This window comes from Chlamydomonas reinhardtii, chromosome 3 (genome assembly GCF_000002595.2).
Source record: "Chlamydomonas reinhardtii strain CC-503 cw92 mt+ chromosome 3, whole genome shotgun sequence".
In the NCBI taxonomy this organism is placed as follows: Eukaryota; Viridiplantae; Chlorophyta; class Chlorophyceae; order Chlamydomonadales; family Chlamydomonadaceae; genus Chlamydomonas; species Chlamydomonas reinhardtii.
The window spans coordinates 1634826-1654126 of NC_057006.1; the positions used below are offsets into that span (position 1 = coordinate 1634826).

General features: G+C 63.4%; 3 protein-coding genes across 3 annotated transcripts; 1 reads left to right on the forward strand and 2 right to left on the reverse strand.

The window, feature by feature from the left end:
• Positions 1-7626, reverse strand: CHLRE_03g152950v5 (uncharacterized protein). The gene is made up of 14 exons (XM_043060544.1): positions 7298-7626; positions 7106-7152; positions 6793-6912; positions 6479-6613; positions 6145-6220; positions 5800-5873; positions 5578-5653; positions 4870-5376; positions 4545-4694; positions 4158-4266; positions 3653-3765; positions 3426-3517; positions 2595-2684; positions 1-2360 (listed from the first exon to the last, which is right to left on the reverse strand). Exons 1-14 carry the CDS (start codon positions 7554-7556, stop codon positions 2049-2051), a joined length of 2160 nt encoding a protein of 719 aa, XP_042925673.1. The 5' UTR covers positions 7557-7626; the 3' UTR covers positions 1-2048.
• Positions 7627-7723: 97 nt separating this feature from the next.
• CHLRE_03g153000v5 (uncharacterized protein) lies at positions 7724-12292 on the forward strand. Its single transcript, XM_043060545.1, has 10 exons — positions 7724-7921; positions 8027-8065; positions 8154-8268; positions 8445-8623; positions 8858-8977; positions 9146-9884; positions 10051-10241; positions 10428-10610; positions 10932-11069; positions 11288-12292. Exons 1-10 carry the CDS (start codon positions 7904-7906, stop codon positions 11453-11455), a joined length of 1890 nt encoding a protein of 629 aa, XP_042925674.1. The 5' UTR covers positions 7724-7903; the 3' UTR covers positions 11456-12292.
• Positions 12293-12928: 636 nt separating this feature from the next.
• Positions 12929-19296, reverse strand: CHLRE_03g153050v5 (uncharacterized protein). Its single transcript, XM_043060546.1, has 4 exons — positions 19166-19296; positions 17719-18889; positions 15149-17570; positions 12929-14990 (listed from the first exon to the last, which is right to left on the reverse strand). Exons 2-4 carry the CDS (start codon positions 18816-18818, stop codon positions 14799-14801), a joined length of 3714 nt encoding a protein of 1237 aa, XP_042925675.1. The 5' UTR covers positions 18819-18889; positions 19166-19296; the 3' UTR covers positions 12929-14798.
• Between the last annotated feature and the right edge of the window lie 5 nt (positions 19297-19301).

Consider the following 19301-nt stretch of genomic DNA (forward strand, 5'->3'; position numbering starts at 1 on the left):
AGTCGAAGCCAAGCCGAAGCCCGCCAAAGCCCCACCGCCACGTAACACCCCTCATCTCGTTTAGGTCTTTTGGCGGCAGCACCCACGCACAACAAGGCGCGACAGGCCAGAGGTCTGCCGACATCCCCATCAAACGCAAGCACCACACATTTTCTCGTCGGCGTCACAGACGCGCAATGTCTTGGCCCGGAGGCCCATGTCCGGAAACGTCGGTGCCGAGGCACCACAAAGGGAAACCGAGCCGGAAACTGACCAAACCACCAGTACACCACAACACCTCGCCACGGGCACACCGCCCTCCACCCGCCCCACCAGCGAACTAGACCGACCCATCAAACAGGCACGCGCGCGCCCGGAGGCGAACAGGAGCACCAGCCGCCCGGGCGCCCGGGCAACAGCCGCCCGGGCACTCACAACCCGACACCCGGGACTACCCGACCAGCGTCACCTGCTGCCTAACGGTCCCTGAACCGCCATGCTACGAACGGCACCCGCAACCTAACTATCTGCTGAGCCAGCAAGGCCGCCGGTGGAGACGACGGCGGGCCAGGCGGCACGAGGAGAGGCGCCGAGGAGCACCACGGAACATCGAAGCTTGCGCCGGGCCACGAGCGACCACCAGGGCCACCCGTAACCTGCACACACGAAACCAAAAAGCGACCACAGAGCAGAACGAGCGCGGCCGGCCACCCAGACGCGGCCAGCCGCCACAGAACGCGCGATGCCGAAAACAGGGCGCGACGCACCCACCCAAGGCCGAAGCCATCCAAACCAAGTCGTAACCAAGTCGTAAAGCCTCACAGAGCCCGCAAAAGGCTACAAAAAGTTAGTAACGAAAGCCAAAGCCGCCAACGAAAATGTTGTGCGCTTCCTCACGAGCCGAGGCTCGTAAGGCTAGGGGCTGAGCCCTAGAGGCTTGTGTGGTTGGATAGGCAGCGGGGTCGGTCAAGGAACGGTCAAACTCGCGCTATAAGCAATAAACTGTCTACACCGGTGTCGGCGTACGAGTGTACGGTACGCATCACGGTTCTTGGTGCATCCTGCGCCACCGAGTGATAGCGGCGTGGACGCTAAATAAGAGGGCAGAGTCACTGAGTCACTGGTTACTGATGAGCGGAAGAATAACAAGAGGCGTGACCCGCATGGCATGCGCATGGGGTGGGCTTTCATTTGAGTGAAGACTCCGCTAGCGTCATGATAGGCCCGCTGCGAATGCGTCCGAGTACTTGAATGGCTAAGAGCTGGGTCACCTGGTTATATGCGCCTACCTCCCGCTACCCTGCCTGGACCTGCACACAAGAAACGTGCCTGATGAGACGTGCGAGTGGCATACCCAGACGCAGAGCGTGTAATCCTGGAAATTGCTCAACTGGACCTTGGCACAGTCCCGTCGGCGCAACACCTCTGCTGTGTTAGCTTACCGTTGCGTGGTGCATGGCTGCGGCTGCAACGCGCAGAGTGCTGGGTGTGTGATGGGACAGGGTGCAAGGCAGGTTGTGCTGGGTATGTGCTATAGCTGCCGGAAGACATGCACATGCCGGATGGAGGGAGCGGCATGTCGCGGTGCCAGATATACCACCGTGGTCTTACACGGCCACGCCACCACACACATGCCAGTTGCCCCTCACCCTGTCCAATCGCACACATGCGAGTTGCGCCCTCATCACAGATGGCTCGGCTCTGCATCGCGTCTCAATCCAGCATGCGCAATCCATCAAACTCGCCTCCACCAAGCCGCACGCCCTACGTATCTGCCTTGACGCCATCCACCCAGTCGGCATCAGCTCACTCTGCCTTCAGCTCCTCGGGCGTCACGGCAGCACCAACGGCTCAGCCCGTGCTTTGCGCAGAGACCGCACACACACACACACACACACACACACACACACACACACACACACACACACACACACACACACACACACACACACACACACACACACACACACACACACACACACACACACACACATATACACACACACACCATTCCACGCGGTCGCAGACCTCCCACAAGTCCACGCGGTCACGGTCATCACACCATATCCTCACCAAGCGCCGCGGCCACCACGCCGTCCGCCCCACCCACGTCCGCCACCGCCACCCCGACCACGGCCGCCACGCCAGCCGCCGCCGCCACCACCACGCCCGCCTCTCCCGCCACGCCCACCACCATGCCGCCGGCGCCCTTGGCCGCCCTCGCCGCCCTCCTCCTCATCGTCCTCCTCATCGTCGCGGTCTCCCTCCTCCACCTCTCCGGCCTCCAGCCGTTTCTGCCAGTGCTCCTCCTTCTCCTTTCGCTTCTGCTCCTGGCGCTCCGCAAAGGGCCGGTAGCCCGCGACAAATTCCTCGACAGCAGCCTGGCACAGGGCGCAGTCGACATCCGCGTTTTGCAATCATGCGGTGAAGCAGTTTGTTATGGCGGCTCAGCCAGTGCGCTATCTAAATGGTGAGTCGAATGGTGTGGTTATGCCGCATGTGTTCCTTCCACCTGATGGCCCCTCGCTTTGCCCGGAACCACGTGACCGCACATCTAGCACCCGCCGCCACGCGGGACCTAGCCACCTGCATTACCACCGGTGCGGGACGCTTACCTCGGGGAAGGGGAACACCTGATACATGGACGCCTTCCACTGCTGCCACTCCGGCAGCGCCACCAGCTGCTGCAGAGCCGGCAGCAGCACCTGCAGGCAGGCAGGCACACACACACACACACGGTTGCGGTTGAGGTCGTGCAGGCTGTGGGGTCGTAGGACTCAACCCCGCAGCCACTGTGGTCGTGTTTTCGCGTGCTGTCGCGTGCTGCGTGCTGCGTGTTTTGTTATGTTTGCTGTTTTTGTCGCTCGAGGTAGCCCGCCCGCTGGGTCTGAGGTTGTTACACCGGTAGTAATTCCGCAAGGATTACTGGCGCGGTGAAGGGTCGGAGTGCGTTACCCTGTGGACTCCAGAGCTGTTTGCGCTCTGCCGGGGAAACGCCAGGTCACGGCAGCCCTCGTTTGAGAGCCCTGTCGTTGGTTATACCAGATACACGATTCACGTGATCTGGCAGAATAACCGTGGAAACCGTAGTCACACACACACACACACACACACACACACACACACACACACACACACACACACACACACACACACATATATTCTGCATCGCATACACTGTCCTACGCGTAATGTTTTCCTTGTGCTCTTTAACACACACACACACACACACACACACACACACACACACACACACACACACACACACACACATATGTTGACCCGCATGCCACTTCTGTTGATCCACATGCTCAAACGCCGCGCGCTCCTTACCACATCCACCTCGCAACATTCAGATTCCAACAGCTTCCGCCATGCGATGTGCAGCGTGCCTTCTCCTTCAGCCCCCGCGTCGCCTCCTTCCCGCCACGGCACCCACCACCTACCTCGTTTCGGAACGCCTCCTTGCGCTGCTGGCCGCCCTCCCGCAGGCTCAGCCGCTCGCCCGTGATGTTGCGCAGGTCGTTGTCACCGGGGCCTGTGAAGGGGAAGCAGAGGGGGTGGCCGCTACCGACTTCAGTTCTCTGCTTGGCGTGTGTGTTCGTGTGGCTGTGGCACTTGGACTGAGTGGGCGCCACACATACTGTCATAACTCATGGCTCATGACACGCACCCTGCTGCGCGGGGAAGCGGCCGAAGCTGCAATCGGACAGCAGCAGCGTGTGCGGCGGGGCGCGCGGCAGCGTCACGCGCGCGGGGGGCGTCAGGGAGCCCAACAGCACCTCCCTGCGGGCCACAGCCACATGCACACACGGGCACACGTTGTTACATGGCGTACATGGCGGTCTTGTGAGACGTGGGTTTGTGGGTACTGTTGTGAGTACTGCCGACAGAGGCCAACACGCGACTTGACTGGACCGGCCCGTCGCCACATCGATGCCGCCAGGGAGGAGCAGCGGACGATGTGTGTTAAAGAGCACAAGGAAGACGTTGCGCAAAGACAGTGTACGATGTGTTAAAGAGCACAAGGAAAACGTACGATGTGTGTGTGTGTGTGTGTGTGTGTGTGTGTGTGTGTGTGTGTGTGTGTGTGTGTGTGCGTGCGTGTGTGTGTGTGTGTGTGTGTGTGTCATTTCTAAGGCCCAAATCATCCTTGAGGTCCGAGGCGGCTGACTCACTTGCTGATGAGTCCCAGGGTGACGGCCACGGCCGCGCCGATCATGTGCCGGATGTGGTGCAGCATGAAGGACTGCCCCGACACCTCCAGCAGCAGACACGGCTCGCCGCCTGGGGGCGTGCCGGCGTGTGGCGTGTATCAGGGAGCCGGGGCTTGCGCAGCATCGGGTCAAGCGTGGGTGCAGCGGCGGGGGCCCGGGGTTCGTGGTGGTGGTGGTGGCAGGTTATGGTGGACAGAACCCGTCCATGGTGGAGAGCCCATCGTATTGCGGGGACGATGGGGCACGCAGCGCCTCGCCCTGCGCCCTGCGCCATCACCCTCACCACCACCAAAACCACATGTTCAGGCCCCCACGTTCCCCCACAAATACGCCACAGCCTTCGCTCACCCTCCACCATCGGCTTGGGGTCGGCTGCCGTGAAGGAGTAGATGCGGCGGTAGAAGGTCTGCGTGATGCGGTCCCGGGGGTCCACCTCGGTCTGCCAGCGCAGCAGCAGCACGCGGCCGTAGGGGCCGTAGCGACCCACCACACCGTCGCCTGCGCGTGCGCAATGCGGTGCATCAGCAGCACACAAGCCACAGTCAAGTCAGACCGAGTCACACCTACAGCCTACACAGCAAGTAGTGGGTGCTGGGCAAAAGCGTTTTGGCAATTACCCATTGCACGGTATGCCAGCCGGGTAAGGGGCTGTGGGTAGGCTACGTGCCCTTACCGTCAGCAGCGTTGCCGCTGTTCGGCTCGCCGGCCTTGCCCTCCTGTGCGGCCGCCGCCGCCGCCGCCGCCGCCATGTCATCGTCGTCATCCAGCTCCCCGGCACCACCCTCCTCGTCCTCCTCCTCCTCCTCGTCCTCGTCGTCACTGCCCCGCCGCTTGCGCCCGCCGCCCCCGCCCCGCCCGCCGGCGCCCCGCCCGCCGCGTCCGCCGCGGCCCCGCCCGCCGCGCTCGCCGGCCCCATCCGCTCCCGCCGCCTGTGCAGCCTCCGGGTCCTGCTTCTGTCGCTTTGCCTCCGGCTCCGTGCCCTTTGCCGCTTGCTGGTCAGCGGCGGCCGTGTCAGCAGCTTCAGGTCCCGCCGCTGCCCCCGCCTCCTTATCAGCTGCAGCCGCGTCGCCCGCAGCAGCATCCGCAGCCTGCGGCTCTTGTTTGGCGTCTCCCTCCGTGCCGGCGTCAGCGGCCGCTGGGGCACTGTCGTCGCCGTCGCCCCGGCCGCGCTTGCCGCGCCCTATGGAGCATGGAGGCAGCACACACGACACGTCGCGTCAGCAATGACCGTTAACCACGGGACCTGCCACCCTTCAAGCACTGGTGCCCACATGCACATCAACGCTTCGCCGACACGACCCCGCCGGCTCACTCATGTCACCAGTGCACCCGCCAGACTGCCACGCGCCCACCCACCCCAGCCACCCAGTCGTCCACGCACCTGGCCGGAACTGCACATTGCTGCCGCCCGGCTGGTACGTCACCCGCTTCGTGAAGTTGTGGAAGGGGTGCGAGCCCTGCACAAAACAGCGGCACGAGCTTCCTATCAACAAGCTCCACACATAACAGCATACCGGTAACCAAAAGACAACACCTCAACACACGCTCCGTGCACGCCCCCGCGCCCGCCCCTTCTCCTCGTCTGCCGCCCCCTTTCCCGCACCTCGTAGCATTTGAGCGCGTCGCGAAACTTGGCCAGGCGCTGCGCGTCCTCCTCGCTGCCATCACACTTGAGGTCTGCACGACACCAAGGAACAGACAGTGTCATGGCGCGCAACGCAGACGCCAAGCTAACAGCCCGGATCGGGCCAGCCGGCCAGGCCGTGCGAGCGCAGCGCCACAGCGGCAGCATGCCGGCACTGGACACACAGCGGCGCCCGCCTGCCCATCCCACTACACGCCATTCATGCTCCAGAACCACTACCCATTCTGTGCGCTCAGGGTACACGAGAAACAGTGTGTGTGTGTAAATGTGTGTACCGTATGTGTGTGCGCGCGCGCCACTCACCAATCATGGACACCGGTAAGTAGTACTGGTACACGCGGCCCTCGCACATGTGGCGGGCCGAGAACTTCTTGTTGGTCTGCGCGGCGCCAAGAAAGGCGGGAGATAGCACAATTCACGCACTGGAGGTTCAAATATCTGTCGCCCCTACAAACGCACACAACACATACCGCGTAGGCAGGCCGCACTGCACAACCGGCGCGTGCGCGTTCCCGCAACCGGTGCGCATCGCCGCACGCGCGCGCGCCGCCACCGCCTCTCCGCCACCACCCCTCCATCTGAACCACCTCCACCACACCCACGCCCCGTGCCCCATGCCGCCCCGCCCGCCGCTCGCCTTCTGCACCGTGAACACACGGATCTGCGGCGGCAGGTGTGTGTTGACGGCCTCGGCCAGTGCCAGCCCCTCGCAGTCGCCGTCGGGGCCGGCCACGTACTTGGCGTCGTCCACCAGCATGCGCAGCCCCATCACCTGTGCCGCGTCGGACACACAGGGCCAGCGATTTAGGGTGCGGAAGCGAGACGCGCAGAAGGCATGCAGGAGGGCGCCAGCGGGGGGAAAGCCGGCGCGAAAGCATGGAGCGGCAGGCGATGTCCCGCCCATGGAACCGCCTGTGCGTCCTCCAATACGGTAGATGAGCCCGCACGCACCGTGCCCAGCGAGTGCACGCCCTTGTCGGTGCGGCTGGCGCGGCTCCACCTGATCTTGGAGAACGAGCCGAAGTTGGCCTCACTGATGCAGCCCGCCGCGAAGAGCGCCTTCTCCAGAACCTGGGGGAAAGCAGCGAGGCATGCGGGCGCGGGGGCGTGTTCGCAGGTGGGCATGGGGGTTAGCAGGAGTCGGCGAGTCAGGTCAGCGGACCAGTGAATGAGAGGGGTGCAAGTAGCGTGTCGTGACGAAGCGGGCAGGTCGTGTTATGCACGTTTTTTTTTATCAGGATTGTGAATGCGGATTGTACCGCACCTGCTCAATAGTGACATTCTCGCCGAGAGTCCGGTTGATGGAGGAGCCTGAGCATACCACAACGGGCAGCACTGACTGGTGAGCTTCGTGTGTGGATGGACGCTTAGTCGTGCGCGGCCCTCCCCTGACCCTCCCCTTCCCTGCACGCCGTGGAAATCGATTTGCCGTGCGTTCTGTGGATTCCCTACTTGCCCTTGAAGCCTGTTCCGACGTAGCCCGTGTGCAGGGCGACGCTCCGCTTGGCACGGTCCTTGGGCCGACCTCCGCCAGCTGCAGCCGCCGTCCCCGCCAAAACCGCACCATCGCCAGCGGCTGCCGGCGCGTCATCACCGCATGCAGTACAAGCCGCCGCCTTTGCTTCCACTGTGACAACCTCCTCGCCAGCAGCTGCTGCTTGTGGCGCCGGCGCATTTTCCCCTGAACCCTGGGGCTCGGGTCGTGGCTCCTCCATTTCCCTGGTTGTAAGCGCAATGTAGCAATATGCAGTAACTGATTATTGCAGAGTAAAAAGCCAAATGTCGAAATGATTTGAGCACAATCCCGATGCATGCAAGTCTTCTCTGCTAGGGCTCCGGACACCCCAGCGGCTCCTTGCACTAGCTGCTGCTTAACATCAATCTAATATTCTCAAGAATTGTTACGGAAGGATGGTCCGCAAAAGACTGCTCGTGACCTAAACCCTGACGCTTAGCTAGTCGCTGCCATTCATTCGCATTAGCCTAACTTATTATAATCCAGCAACTGTATAACATTCAGGCCAGCTGAGGTCGGGCCGGGCAAACCCGGTGGCTCTTGAAAATGCACACTCCGCCCCCGGTGAGAGCTGGTATATGTTGACAGCAATGAGTACTTCCAAAACATTATGCAAAACCTGACCTGTCGTTGTGTACCTGGCCGGGGGCCGTCCGAACGTCCGCGCAGGTTCTGAGCAAAGCGCTTAATACTCATAATTATCGCAAGGTATGTGGCTCTCCTGGATGTGGGACAGGCGCTGGGCTCGCTCGCCATGTGCCCCTCGCATGCCGACGCACCCGCCCGACACACACAGGAGCAGCACGAGACAACCTCGGGAGCCAAAAATCCGACTTCTATATTGGGGCGCGCTGCAGAAAGCCTCTACAATGCGCGCCATGGCCTTGCGCGCCTGTTTGGTGCTGAGTCTGGTGAGCTGGGGGCTTGGTTTGTGCTCGCTGTTGATTACAGGCGAATGAATGGGAAGCCCTGGACGTCGACGCGACTCGACGGTGACACTTTTTCAGGCGCGGTGCCTGTTCCTGCGCTGCTAGCCCTCAGCTCTCCGAACCGCTCTCACACCATCTGGATGTCAAACCCCCCACAGGGGATGACCCGGGCGCGGCGACAAAGCCTCCGGCCGACCTGCTGGGGGAGCCCGGCGCCGCGAAGCCGTCCCCAGGCTCTGAGGACCCGTCCGTATCGCCAGCACAGCCCGGCCGCGGGCGACAGCGGCGTGGGAGTGTAACCACGTACACCCTCAATCTGCCTGGTTCAGGCGGCTCGGTGAGCTTCAAAGGGCTGTCGAGCTCCTCCGTGTCTCGGGCTGGGAGGGAAGGTTGGCCGTTGTAATGGCCCGAGCCCCACTCTGCGACCACCACAGCACCTAGCTGCATCCGCGCTGTGACCCTCAGAGCGGCCAGCCGGCAAACTACTGTTCTGGCGTAGGACCAAAACTTGACACCTGTGTACTTATGTGCATGTCCATGCACGTGTTTGTGTGGTGTCTTCATGCCGCAGGTGGAGCGCGAGGTCCGGCGGCTGGCGGGGTACGACGGCGCCACGATGGGGCCGAGTGTGGTCTCACGGCGCAGCCTGGAGATGATGCCGGGGCCGAGCTGCTCGTATGACCATGTGCAGGTGGGCGGGCCGAGCTGCTTTAAGTACTGCGCGCTAGGGCGCTTTGGGCTCTGTTGGCAAGACGTAGTAGTTTGGGGACGCTTGTGGGAGCTATAACACGGCGGCGTCACGGAGAGAACTGCGCGCATCCCTGACCCCGGATGTGCGCGCTTTGCTCCCAACGCGCAGAATGTCAATGGCGGTGAGAAAGGGAAGGCCGGCGAGGACAACAGTGACAATGAAAACGACGACGAGGACGAAGACGAGGCATACACGTTTCAGGGCAGCAAGCAGCAGCAGCAACAGCAGCAGGCCGCGGCGGCGGCGGCGGCCGCTTCCTCCTCTGGCGCGAACGCAGTGCAGTGGCGGGCGAGCAGCCACGACGCGGTATCAGCCGGAGCCTTGGCGGCAGCCGAGGCATTAAGCGGCACCATGGAAGTGGCCGACTTCGCGTCGAGCCTCAACCCCACGGAGTCCAGCGTACTGACGGACGCAATACCCACGAGGCTCGGCGGACTGGGCGGCATCAGCATGAGCCGCAACGCACCCCTAGCAGCCGGCGGCGGCGCCCTGACGCACCGCGGCAACACTGCCAACCACCTCGCCGTGAACGTGCCCAGCGGGCCCGCGGGGTCGACGGGGCAGCTGGGCTTGTTACGTGACCGCAAGGGCGTCGGCGGCGTCAGCAATAACGACTCCCAGCGTTTCACGGGCGACGGCTACGCGTCTTCGCCGGGGCCCATGAGCCCGATGACGCCATATGGGTCGGCTGGCGCGTTTGCGAGCGGGATGGCAAACGCCGGCACGCACAGCGGGTCGGCTACGCCGCTGCATGGCGCCAGCCCGGGCGCGAGCGCAATCCCACGCCTGCCCAACCTGTTGGCTTCGGCGCCGAGCCGGGCAGGCTCCAAGGGGCAGATTGTCACAGGTGAGCCGAGCCGCCGATACCGTACCATGCCATGGCAAGGGGGGAAGCGTCACAAGCGTTGCTTCTACAAGGGCGATGAGGAGCAAGGGGCAGTTTAGGGAGACTGTGTGCCGTGCTCATATGCCTATTGTGGTATTGACAATGGTCGACTTTCACCGCGGCACAGGGTCCGTTGGCGCGCTGGCGGCATCCATCATCAGCCCCGGCGGCGGCGGCGGCACAGATTCGCGGCCGGGCACGGGCAGCCGTATGCGCGGCGTCTTTGCGGCGGTGTCAGACCCGAACCTGTTGGTGTTGGACGCACACGGCTCGCCCGGACACTCTGGTGGCGGGCGCTGGTACCAGCAAGACACCGGGGTGAGTGGGTGCGTGGGTGTGTGACAAGTGGCCGCGGTCAAAGCTAGCGTTCGCAAGTGCCGCAGGCAATGGTCTGCGGATATCACAGCTCGCGTGGGCTCGGGCATTCCAGTGGCGTTGATTGGGCTACCGTACATGCGCGGCAAACCAACCAATCTTGACGCAATGGGTTGTTTTGTTACACAGGACTTTGACTCGGTGCTTGCCAGCGGCGAGGAGGCGCTCATGGCGGCGCAGCGCGGCGGCGTCGGCGGCTCCATGCAGGACGACGGGTACGGCTACGGCGGCGACGCCGTACACCTGCCGCAGCTGGGCAACGTGTTGCCGGACCGCACCGAGCTGCAGTTGCAGGAGCTGCGCAAGTTCAAGGTGGGGGCGGGCAGGGTCCGTGGCGGGCGGGGGGTAGCTGGGCAGGGGGTAGCTATTCATGCAAATGCAAACGGGGTTCGGAGCGGGGGGGGAGGGTTGGCGGCAGAAGGCAGCTGGGGCAGGGCGAGGTGTGGGGCCGAGCAGGGCACAGAATTGCCTACACTACCCTGCCACCGGCTCCCCGCCACGAGCGCCGCGCACGCACCCTGTCACACATGACATGGGCGCGGCGTGCCTAGCTCGCACCTAGCAGCTGACATAAGGCAACGCGTCAACAAGTCAAACACACACGGACGCCCTGACCCCAAACGCGCCACACAGGCCAACCTGGACGACCACATCAGCAAGGAGCGGCAGGCGCTGGTGACGGGCCGTGTGCGGCGCAGCAGCGTGCTTGAGGAGCTGGCGGGCGGTTCACAGCAGCCGCGCTGGCAGATGACCTACAACCCCGAGGCCGCGGTAGGTGGGGTTGTAGGGGGCAGGGGGCATGGACTCTGGCGTGGCAGCAGCGGGCGTGGGCACGGGCGTGGGAGCATTGAGCGTGGGAGCTGCGGGCCTGGTTGCAAAGGCTGTGCACACGATGCAACCCTCTTGCGGGCATTTGGAACCTGCTTTCGGATGCGCCAACATAGTGCATGGCTCTCCAGACCAACCTTTACTGGCGCACGCACCCGCAGGCCTCGCACGCCAAGCTGGGCAGTGTTGATCCCAACCGCAAGTCGGAGATGGATAACGCACGCCTCGCACGCATTGCCAAGGACAGCAAGAGCCCGGCCATGTCGGCCGCGTCCGCGTCGCCGGTGGTCGCGCGCGCACGGCGCCTGTCCACCGTTATAGCGTCCTAGAGAACAATGTCCTGTGGTAGGGCATTTCATTGTTGACAAGTCGTTGGTGGCTGCTGTCGCTCACACTTGCTGAACTGAGACGATGCATGCCGCACTGTATCTGTGTATCATAAATAAAGCCACACTGAGGATCCGAGACCGGCGAGGACGAGAGCTCACGAGTGACTGTAGCGTTCAATGCCGTTTCCATGGGATGGCTTGCTGATACGACCGGAGTGCATTGACGATTGCCCTGCATTTACAGTTAGGCACTTCCGTGATGCCCTGTAAGGCATATGGGACATGGGGTCAGCGGCGCTGGTGCCGAGACGACGCCAGTGTGCAGCGACTTCTTGGAGAGTGAGAAGTACGGGACTGCTGTTTATTCAGAGCAATGCACATTGACCGGGCGCCGCACGAATTGCGCCTTACTACCGCGAGAAAGAAGAGTTGCAATGATTGACCGGTTGCACTTGAATATGATGTTATAGGCGGCCCCTGTATAGGCACCCTGGGAAGTGGTTATTGTTGATCAGGGGCGTGAGGTATGGGGGGCGAGTGGGGCCTGCTTACAGCGGTGTCCGTCTTGCGTGATGCAGCGGCTCAGCATTAACTGACACTTGGGCAACCTGGCCCAGGACACCAGTTTTTGCCCGAGAGGAAGGGGACGGCTATGCAAGTTATTACCTTGTGTCCTTGTGCTCTCTGACCATGTGTGCTGTGTCCTATAGCGTGTGGCTAGCGTGTGAATGCAATCCGGGACTACGGCCGGGAGCGCATAGCATGCTGCAATAAAGGGAGAGGGCGCCACGGGCGTGGCTGCGATGAGGACCGCTTGCCTGTAGCGTGTGTTTTACACGTGCATTTGGCCTGTCCCTCTTTGCTATGTGGCATTCACGTATCCGGTGCTTGCTGCCAGCCACCGGCACTCGGTGCAAACAGGCCAGCGGCAGCCGCAGGCTGCCCTCGGGGCCGCTGCACTGGAGCGAATGCCTGTCGCCGCCCTTGCTTGCCATTCGTTAAGTGCACTGGCGCGGCCCCACATTACGAACCCGCATCCTGGGATAGCCCATGAAACACGCGCGCATCGGCGCATGTCCGGGTACCTCACGGACCCATATCCGGCTACACCGTGGGGCACACCCTTTTGACTCGTACTTGAGCTGCGTGTACAGGCGCGCGCTCACCAGGTGACCTGCCGCCGCCGCCGTCGTCCACTCGTCCCGCTCACCCGCTGGCATGACAGCAGTGTGATGGTGAGGCAGAGCTTGTCCACTGTGTCTGAGTCTTGGTCTGAGTGTCTGGATACCCTGTCTGAGTACAGTCACCGCGGCCTTTGCATCTTCACCTGGCCTCGGAAATAGCGGGGCCCTCGAGCCCCCCCTCGCCCAGGCGCTGCGCCCCACCAGCGGCCGCCATCCAGCGACAGGGGGCCGTGCCACATACCTATAATGAGTGCACCTCCCATGAGTACGCCCCCACTGCCAGTGCTTTCTTTTTGTTGTGTTACAGGAGGTGAGCCGATGACACACTTTTCTTGCATGGCCAGCTGCCACGACTCCTCATTCATGCCAGCGGCCACGTCCATGTTGTTATTAGTCCCTGCTCGCAGGGGAGGGGCCTCCCCTGGGGTCTGGCGCCCCACGTGTATTGCAGCACACACTTCACTGCCGACTGCATCTATCGTGGTGCCCGAGGCATGAGCGGGGGCCTGCCGTGCACGGTGGTCTCACCACCTGCCGCCGGCACGCCCCGGGCGTCTATGCCACTGCACAATTTATTTGAACTTTCCTCACAGCACTCCCGAGCCCTCCTTGACCTGTCTGCCCCCGCCACTGCCCCCGCCACAGCGGCGATCTCCACGGCATTCAGTTGCGCTCTCCCCCCGCCATCATGGGGAACTCGCTCGCTCACCATTGTCCCCTAGTTACTCATTCCTCTTCTATCGCCCTAAACATCACTTATTCATGTTGCCTCATCTTGTGGTCCTCACATGGACCCGCAACGTCAATCGCGACAGCCGTACAGGCACCGCGGCCTTTTCATCGTCTCCTGGTCTCGGGTTAACCGGGGCACTAGGGTCCCCCCAAACGTCCAGGCTCCGCGCCCCACCCGCGTTGGCGACCACTTGGGGTCGGTGGCGGTAGAGGCAATCAAATAGCCAAAATCTATTCAAACGAAATGTAAGTCTTGACCAGGCGCTTCCCAAAGACCGGCTCGCAGGTCCCTGGTTACAGGGCCCGTAGAGTACTCGTATCTCATTCACCAGCGCGCTGTTTCAATGGACAGCTCGCCCCTGTTCAGTGGCTCACGAGGTCGTTCACAGCCAACCCCATTAATCCCTCCGCCTGCCACACCGTTGCAGGCAAACTCAGCCACACGCGTGTCGTTGCCCTCTTAGCTCTCGTTACACGCTGACCACAGGGCGGTTCCCTCTGTGCCCCACTTATGCCTCACACCCCAAACGCGCCGTTTTACGTTCAACGTTCAGCTTGCGGCTTCTCCCAGGCCCCAGGCCACCTGGACCGCAGCGCTTTCTCTCTCCCCCTAGTTTTGAACAACTCCAAGCCTTATTATCTGGACTCTTGCATGGAAACTCCGTATTTAGCGCCTGAAACTGATACAGCCGTACAGCAAACGAAACAACGCGATTCTGCACCGGCTTGGCTGGCATACCGGCGCAGACACACTTCCATACAATGACACGCGGGTGCCATCAGCCAGGCCATGGTATTAGCAATCTCCACTCGCCAAAATGAACTTACGAACACGTATAAAACACGTACGCACGCACATCCGACTGTATCTGGGGCCATGCTGCATGCCCAGCGGTTTATATCGCCGCAAAAGCCGCAGGCCCCCCAGTTCATGTGCGCGCAAACTCGCCTAAGTGCTCAGCACAGCCATGCAAATTCCGCAATGGTGCCACGGGCACGATAGGCCCGTGGCCTACAAGGAGGAAACTCCTTCCTTGCTTAGCGCACAGACCAGCTGCTCCAAAAACACGGAGATCAGCACGGCGAAAGCCACGGAATGCAACGCTGCATACGCGTGTAAGGCCCCGCAGGCTGGCCAACTAATAACAATCCTTACAGATTCCGTAACATGGTGTGTGTGCCATTGCTTGCGGGCATCTCTGCGCCCAGGAAAATCAAACGCCGTCCATGGAGTGGACAGAAATGAAATGACTGCGCATGCGTCTGAGCTTCTAAACTCAACAGCTTGATAACATGCGCCACGCCACGCACTGCATCGTCCGCTTTCACATTCTCTGCCTTAGCATCCTTCGCCTCCGCTGGGGACTCTTTAGCCCTTGCAATGAAGCGAGCCGAGACCGCCACGCGGATGCCCCAGCCTAGCCCTGCTACTCATCAGCGTCGTCCTCGTCGCCTGCTCCAGACGCGTCGGCGGCACCGGCCGCTGCGCCGCCCTTGGTTCGGTTGTTGTGCAGCGCTTTGTACTGCACCTGGCGGGCCACCTTGATGCCATCCTCCAGCGGCGTGTCGGGCCGCGCCATGATGGCCACGCGGTTGCGCTCCAGCGCCGCCAGCATGGCCTGCAGGCAGCAACATGAACATATACAGCACATGGGGGGCACAGAAAATTAGGCAGGGTGAGCAGAAGACCGAAACACTGCCGAGGCGCAACAACCCCAAACCGCACAACCAGAACATCGGTACTAACTACTAAGCCCTTTTCCTCAGTCAACCGCACCTGCTTCTGATCCGGCGCGAGCCGTTTGTCCGCCGCCGCCGAGTCCGCCATGCGCTGCAGGCTCAGCAGCTTGCGCTGCGGCCAGCGGCTGAAGCCGAGCGCGCGGCAGCGCCGCTTCAACTCAGTGGCGCTGAAGCCCAGAGCGCGCGCCGCCTCCACCACACGCAGGTGAAACACCGCTTGCATGTCTTCAAAGGTCACCGCGCGCGCACGGCGGAAAGCGCTGCCGCCGCCGCCGGCTGCGCCTGCGGTCGCGCCGTCTGCCGCATCGCTTTCGGTGCCAGCGCCGCTGCTTTCTTTCGCAGCGGCACCGGCACCACTACGGCCGCCGCGGTGATTGCGGCCGCCACCGCTGCCGCTCTCGCTGCCCTTCGCGCTCTGCGGCTCATTGCTGTTGTCTCTGCTGCTGGTGCTGCTGGAGCTGTCCCCGGCATCGCTATCCTCCTTCGTGCTTTGCCGCTTGCCCTTACGCGCCTTCGCCTGCGCCTTGGCCGCTTGCGCGCGCTTCGGCTTGGCCTTGGCAGGCTTAGCAGCGTCCGGCGAGCCGGCGCTCTTCTGCATGACGCTGGCCGGGGGACGCGTCCGTGACCGGAGCGACCACCGCACTGGCAGCAGCTCCCGCTCCAGCTCTGGCTCCGGCTGCGCCCCCAGCTCAGGGTCCCGACTCTGCACACCATCTCCCGTCTCACTCTTCTGCTGCGCCTGTGGCTTCTGCTGCGTCCCGCTAGCCCGCTGCCCCTCCGCCTCGTCGTCGCCATACTCCTCTTCGGCACCGGCTGCTCCGTGTGTCGGCGCTCGCCTGTCGCGCCTGCTTGCCCCGGTCCCACGGCGCCGGCCCGCAGCGCCGCGCACGCGCGGCTCGGGCGCCGCAGACTGGCCTTCGGCTCTTCCTGCAGCCTTGTCGGCCTCACTTTCTCCCTTGTTGCCCTCGCTGTGCTCTTTGGTGGCCTCGGGCCCTAGCTGCAGGATCCGGGCCGTATCGGAGGGCGTGCGCGAAGGCAGCCGCTCCGAGCCAGGGGGCATGGACTGCTGGCGCGGCTCGAGCGAGCGCGCGCCGTCTTGGGATGCACCCGTCACTCCCGACGACTGGCCGGCCAACCTCTTGGCGCCAGTGGCGTTGGCCCCGGCTGTCACTTTGGCAGCAGCAGCTGCTGCTGCCGCTGATACCGCTGCTGCCGCTGCTGCTGCGGCTGCTGCCGCTGCTGCGGCTGCTGCCGCTGCAGCCGGACCTTGGTGTGCGGACTGCTCGTTGCTGCGAAGGGCGGCCTCGCCATGAGCGGCCGCGGGCCCGGGCGGGCGCGCATATGCGGCGGCCGAAACCCGTTCACCTGTGCGGTCTCCGGACCCCATGCTGCTGCCCGTCGTCATGCTGGAGCTGCCCTTGCTGCCGCCGTGCCTGGAGAAGCTGACTGTGCGCATGATCGTGTCCGCGTTCGTGCAGGTCTCCGCGGCATCCCCCATCATGTCAAACGAGGCAGCCGTCATCGACATAAGGCCTTCGCCGCCAGCGCCTCCGTCGCCCTCGCCGCCGCCCGCAGCAAAGCGGCTGACGCCGCCCTCGCCCGGGCCGCGCGTCATGTTGTCGCACACGGAGTGCAGGTCGCGCAGCGTCACCGGCGCGGACAGGGCAAGCACTGGAGCTGACAGGCCCGCCACCGCGGCAGCGCCGCCGCCGGCACCAAGGTTGCCGAGCAGGCCCCCGGCCGCAGCCGCAAAGCTGTCATCGCGCTGCGCCCACGGCAGCAGCGGCTCCGTGGCTACGGCCCAGCCCTGCGGCCCGGCGCCGCCCAGCCAATTGCCCGACTGCACCAGGCTGCCCAGGCTCTGCAGCATCTGGTACTGGTCACTCTGCACCAGAGCATGGCCGTGCGTGGCCGCAGCATGCGGCGCCCGTGCGGTGGGCTGTGGCTGCTGTGGCGGCTGCTGTGCTGGCGGCTGCGGCTGGTGCTGGGACTCAGGGCGGCCCAGCATCGCAAGCAGCTGCGCGTTGGGTGCAGCTGAAGGCGCCAGCGGCGCTGCTGCGCCGGGCGCGAGGGGCGCGCCGCCGACAAGTGGCACGGTACCGCCTTGCCCAACCCCCGGCAAACGGGACGGCCCCTGGCGCTCTCCGGCTTCCGGTGCTGCTGCTGCCAACGCCGCTGGCACCACATCACCCGCTGTGCTCCCTGAAGCGTTGCCGCCTGCGGGCCACACGGAGCCGGTGATACGGCGTGCGGCGCCGCGAGTTGAGGCTGCGACACAGCTCGGAGCCTCGGCGTTCGGTCCACGCCACGCAGCCTCAAGTTCGGCGGCGACAGGCACGGGAGCCTGTGGCACTGGTCCTGACATCAGGGTTGCAGCGGTGCCAGAGCCGCGTGAGGTCTTGCCGTAAGCGGCGACAAAGGTCATGGCGGCATGTTGCAGGTGGTGGCGGTGCGGGTACCTGCACAAGGATTGGAAATGGTTTCAAGGGTTTGCAAAAAATACAGGATACTGTCTCAATGCTCGCTATGCTTCATGCGAACAGGTTTACACACGTAGTATCTCCACAAGCGAAGTGCCCGCGCGTGGCCGCGCAATACTGCGCATACCTGGGGAATGGCATCGCTTCAATCTCTGCAAACAACCGGTCATCTTGCGCGCCCGGTGCAGCCCCCATTGCGCTTCCCGCCTGCATGTGCTGCTGGGGCACGCCAGTTCCACCAGAGGTGCTGTTCCCGACAACCGCCGCAGCCACCGCCTGCGGCATGACCGGCGGCATCAAACCGGCGGCCATGCCGGCGCTCATGGTAGAAGGCTGGCCCTGCAGCGCCGCCTGCTGTTGAACCAAAAGCACATGCTGCTGCTGCTGCTGCTGCTGCTGCTGCGCCGCCGCCGCCATCTGGTGCGGCGGCAGAAGCATGCCCTGCATCAGCTGCTGGGGCGCATGCCCGCTGAACGACAGGCTGGGTCGAGCTGCTGCCGTCAGGTGCGACGTGAGCATCGGCTCCACTGACGCCGGCGCCAGGCTGGCCGAGCCTGCCGACACCCGCGCGATGCCGCCATGCGTCACAGCCGCAGCGGTCGGCGACAGGGCTGCCGGCACCAATAGCTGTTGTGGGTGCGGGTGGACAGCGCCAGCAGCTGCCATGGCGCCGGCTGAGGTGTTGCTGATGCGGCGCTCCGGCAAACCCGCGCCCAGCCCTGAGCCAGCCATGCCGCCGCCATACTGAGCTGCGGAGGCGCCCTGCATGCCACCCATCAGAAGCCCGATGCCAGGCTGCGCTTGGGGAAATGAAAGCACCTCTGGTGACACCGCAATGCCTCCCATGCCTTCTGATGCCGCCAGCCACGCCATCACGTCTGCGTGGCGGCGCTGCACCTCGTCCGCCTGAGTCTGCGTCGGGTGGAGCAGTGCCTGCTGCTGCAGCGGCTCTGGGAGCGGTTGCGCCTGTGGAGCTGGCGGCCCCACGGCGGTACCAAGCTGCCATAGGTTGGGCAATAAACCGTCGAAGGCCCCCGTCACTGAAGCTGCACCGGGCACGGCCGACACGGGCGCACCGGTCGCGTGACCGTGGTCACCGGCCTCAGCGAGCGAGTTATCGAATATGAGGCCGGGAGCATCTGAAATGTCATCCGCCAGCAGGGACCTAAGGATATCATCGGCTTCCGCAGGCGAACCGACGTCGTCTTGGAGCAAGCCCAACTCCATTCAGGCTACTAGAATTAGCCTAAAACGCTGAGCCCGCACCCAGCACGGAGCGCTTTAGCGGCGGGTTGTACCTGTTATAGAAAGGCAACGGTAGCACGTTCTGGCCGTCAGCAGTCGCGCGTCGGGCAAACGGCCAGTTCGCAATGCAATCGCGGGACTGGCCAGTCCCCACTTCGCAAAAAACAAAGCATCAGGGGGTGTCAAGGCCTCATACAACGACCATGAGCATGTGGCGCAGGGGTAACGCCTGCGGGCGTAGGTACTTTGGACCGCACGCGAGTTGTTCATTTCTTTGCGCACCGCTGCCTCCAGCAGAGGCGCGCGCACCCCTATTGCAGCGCGCTCACCTTAGAAGGATCAAGCCACATATCTTTGCCCTTCAGCGCGCAGAGCAGCAAGGAGTACTCAGAATAACTTGCCTGGCGTATAAGTATCAATACAGCAGTAAGAAATTAAATAGCTATTTGCACATGTGCATACATT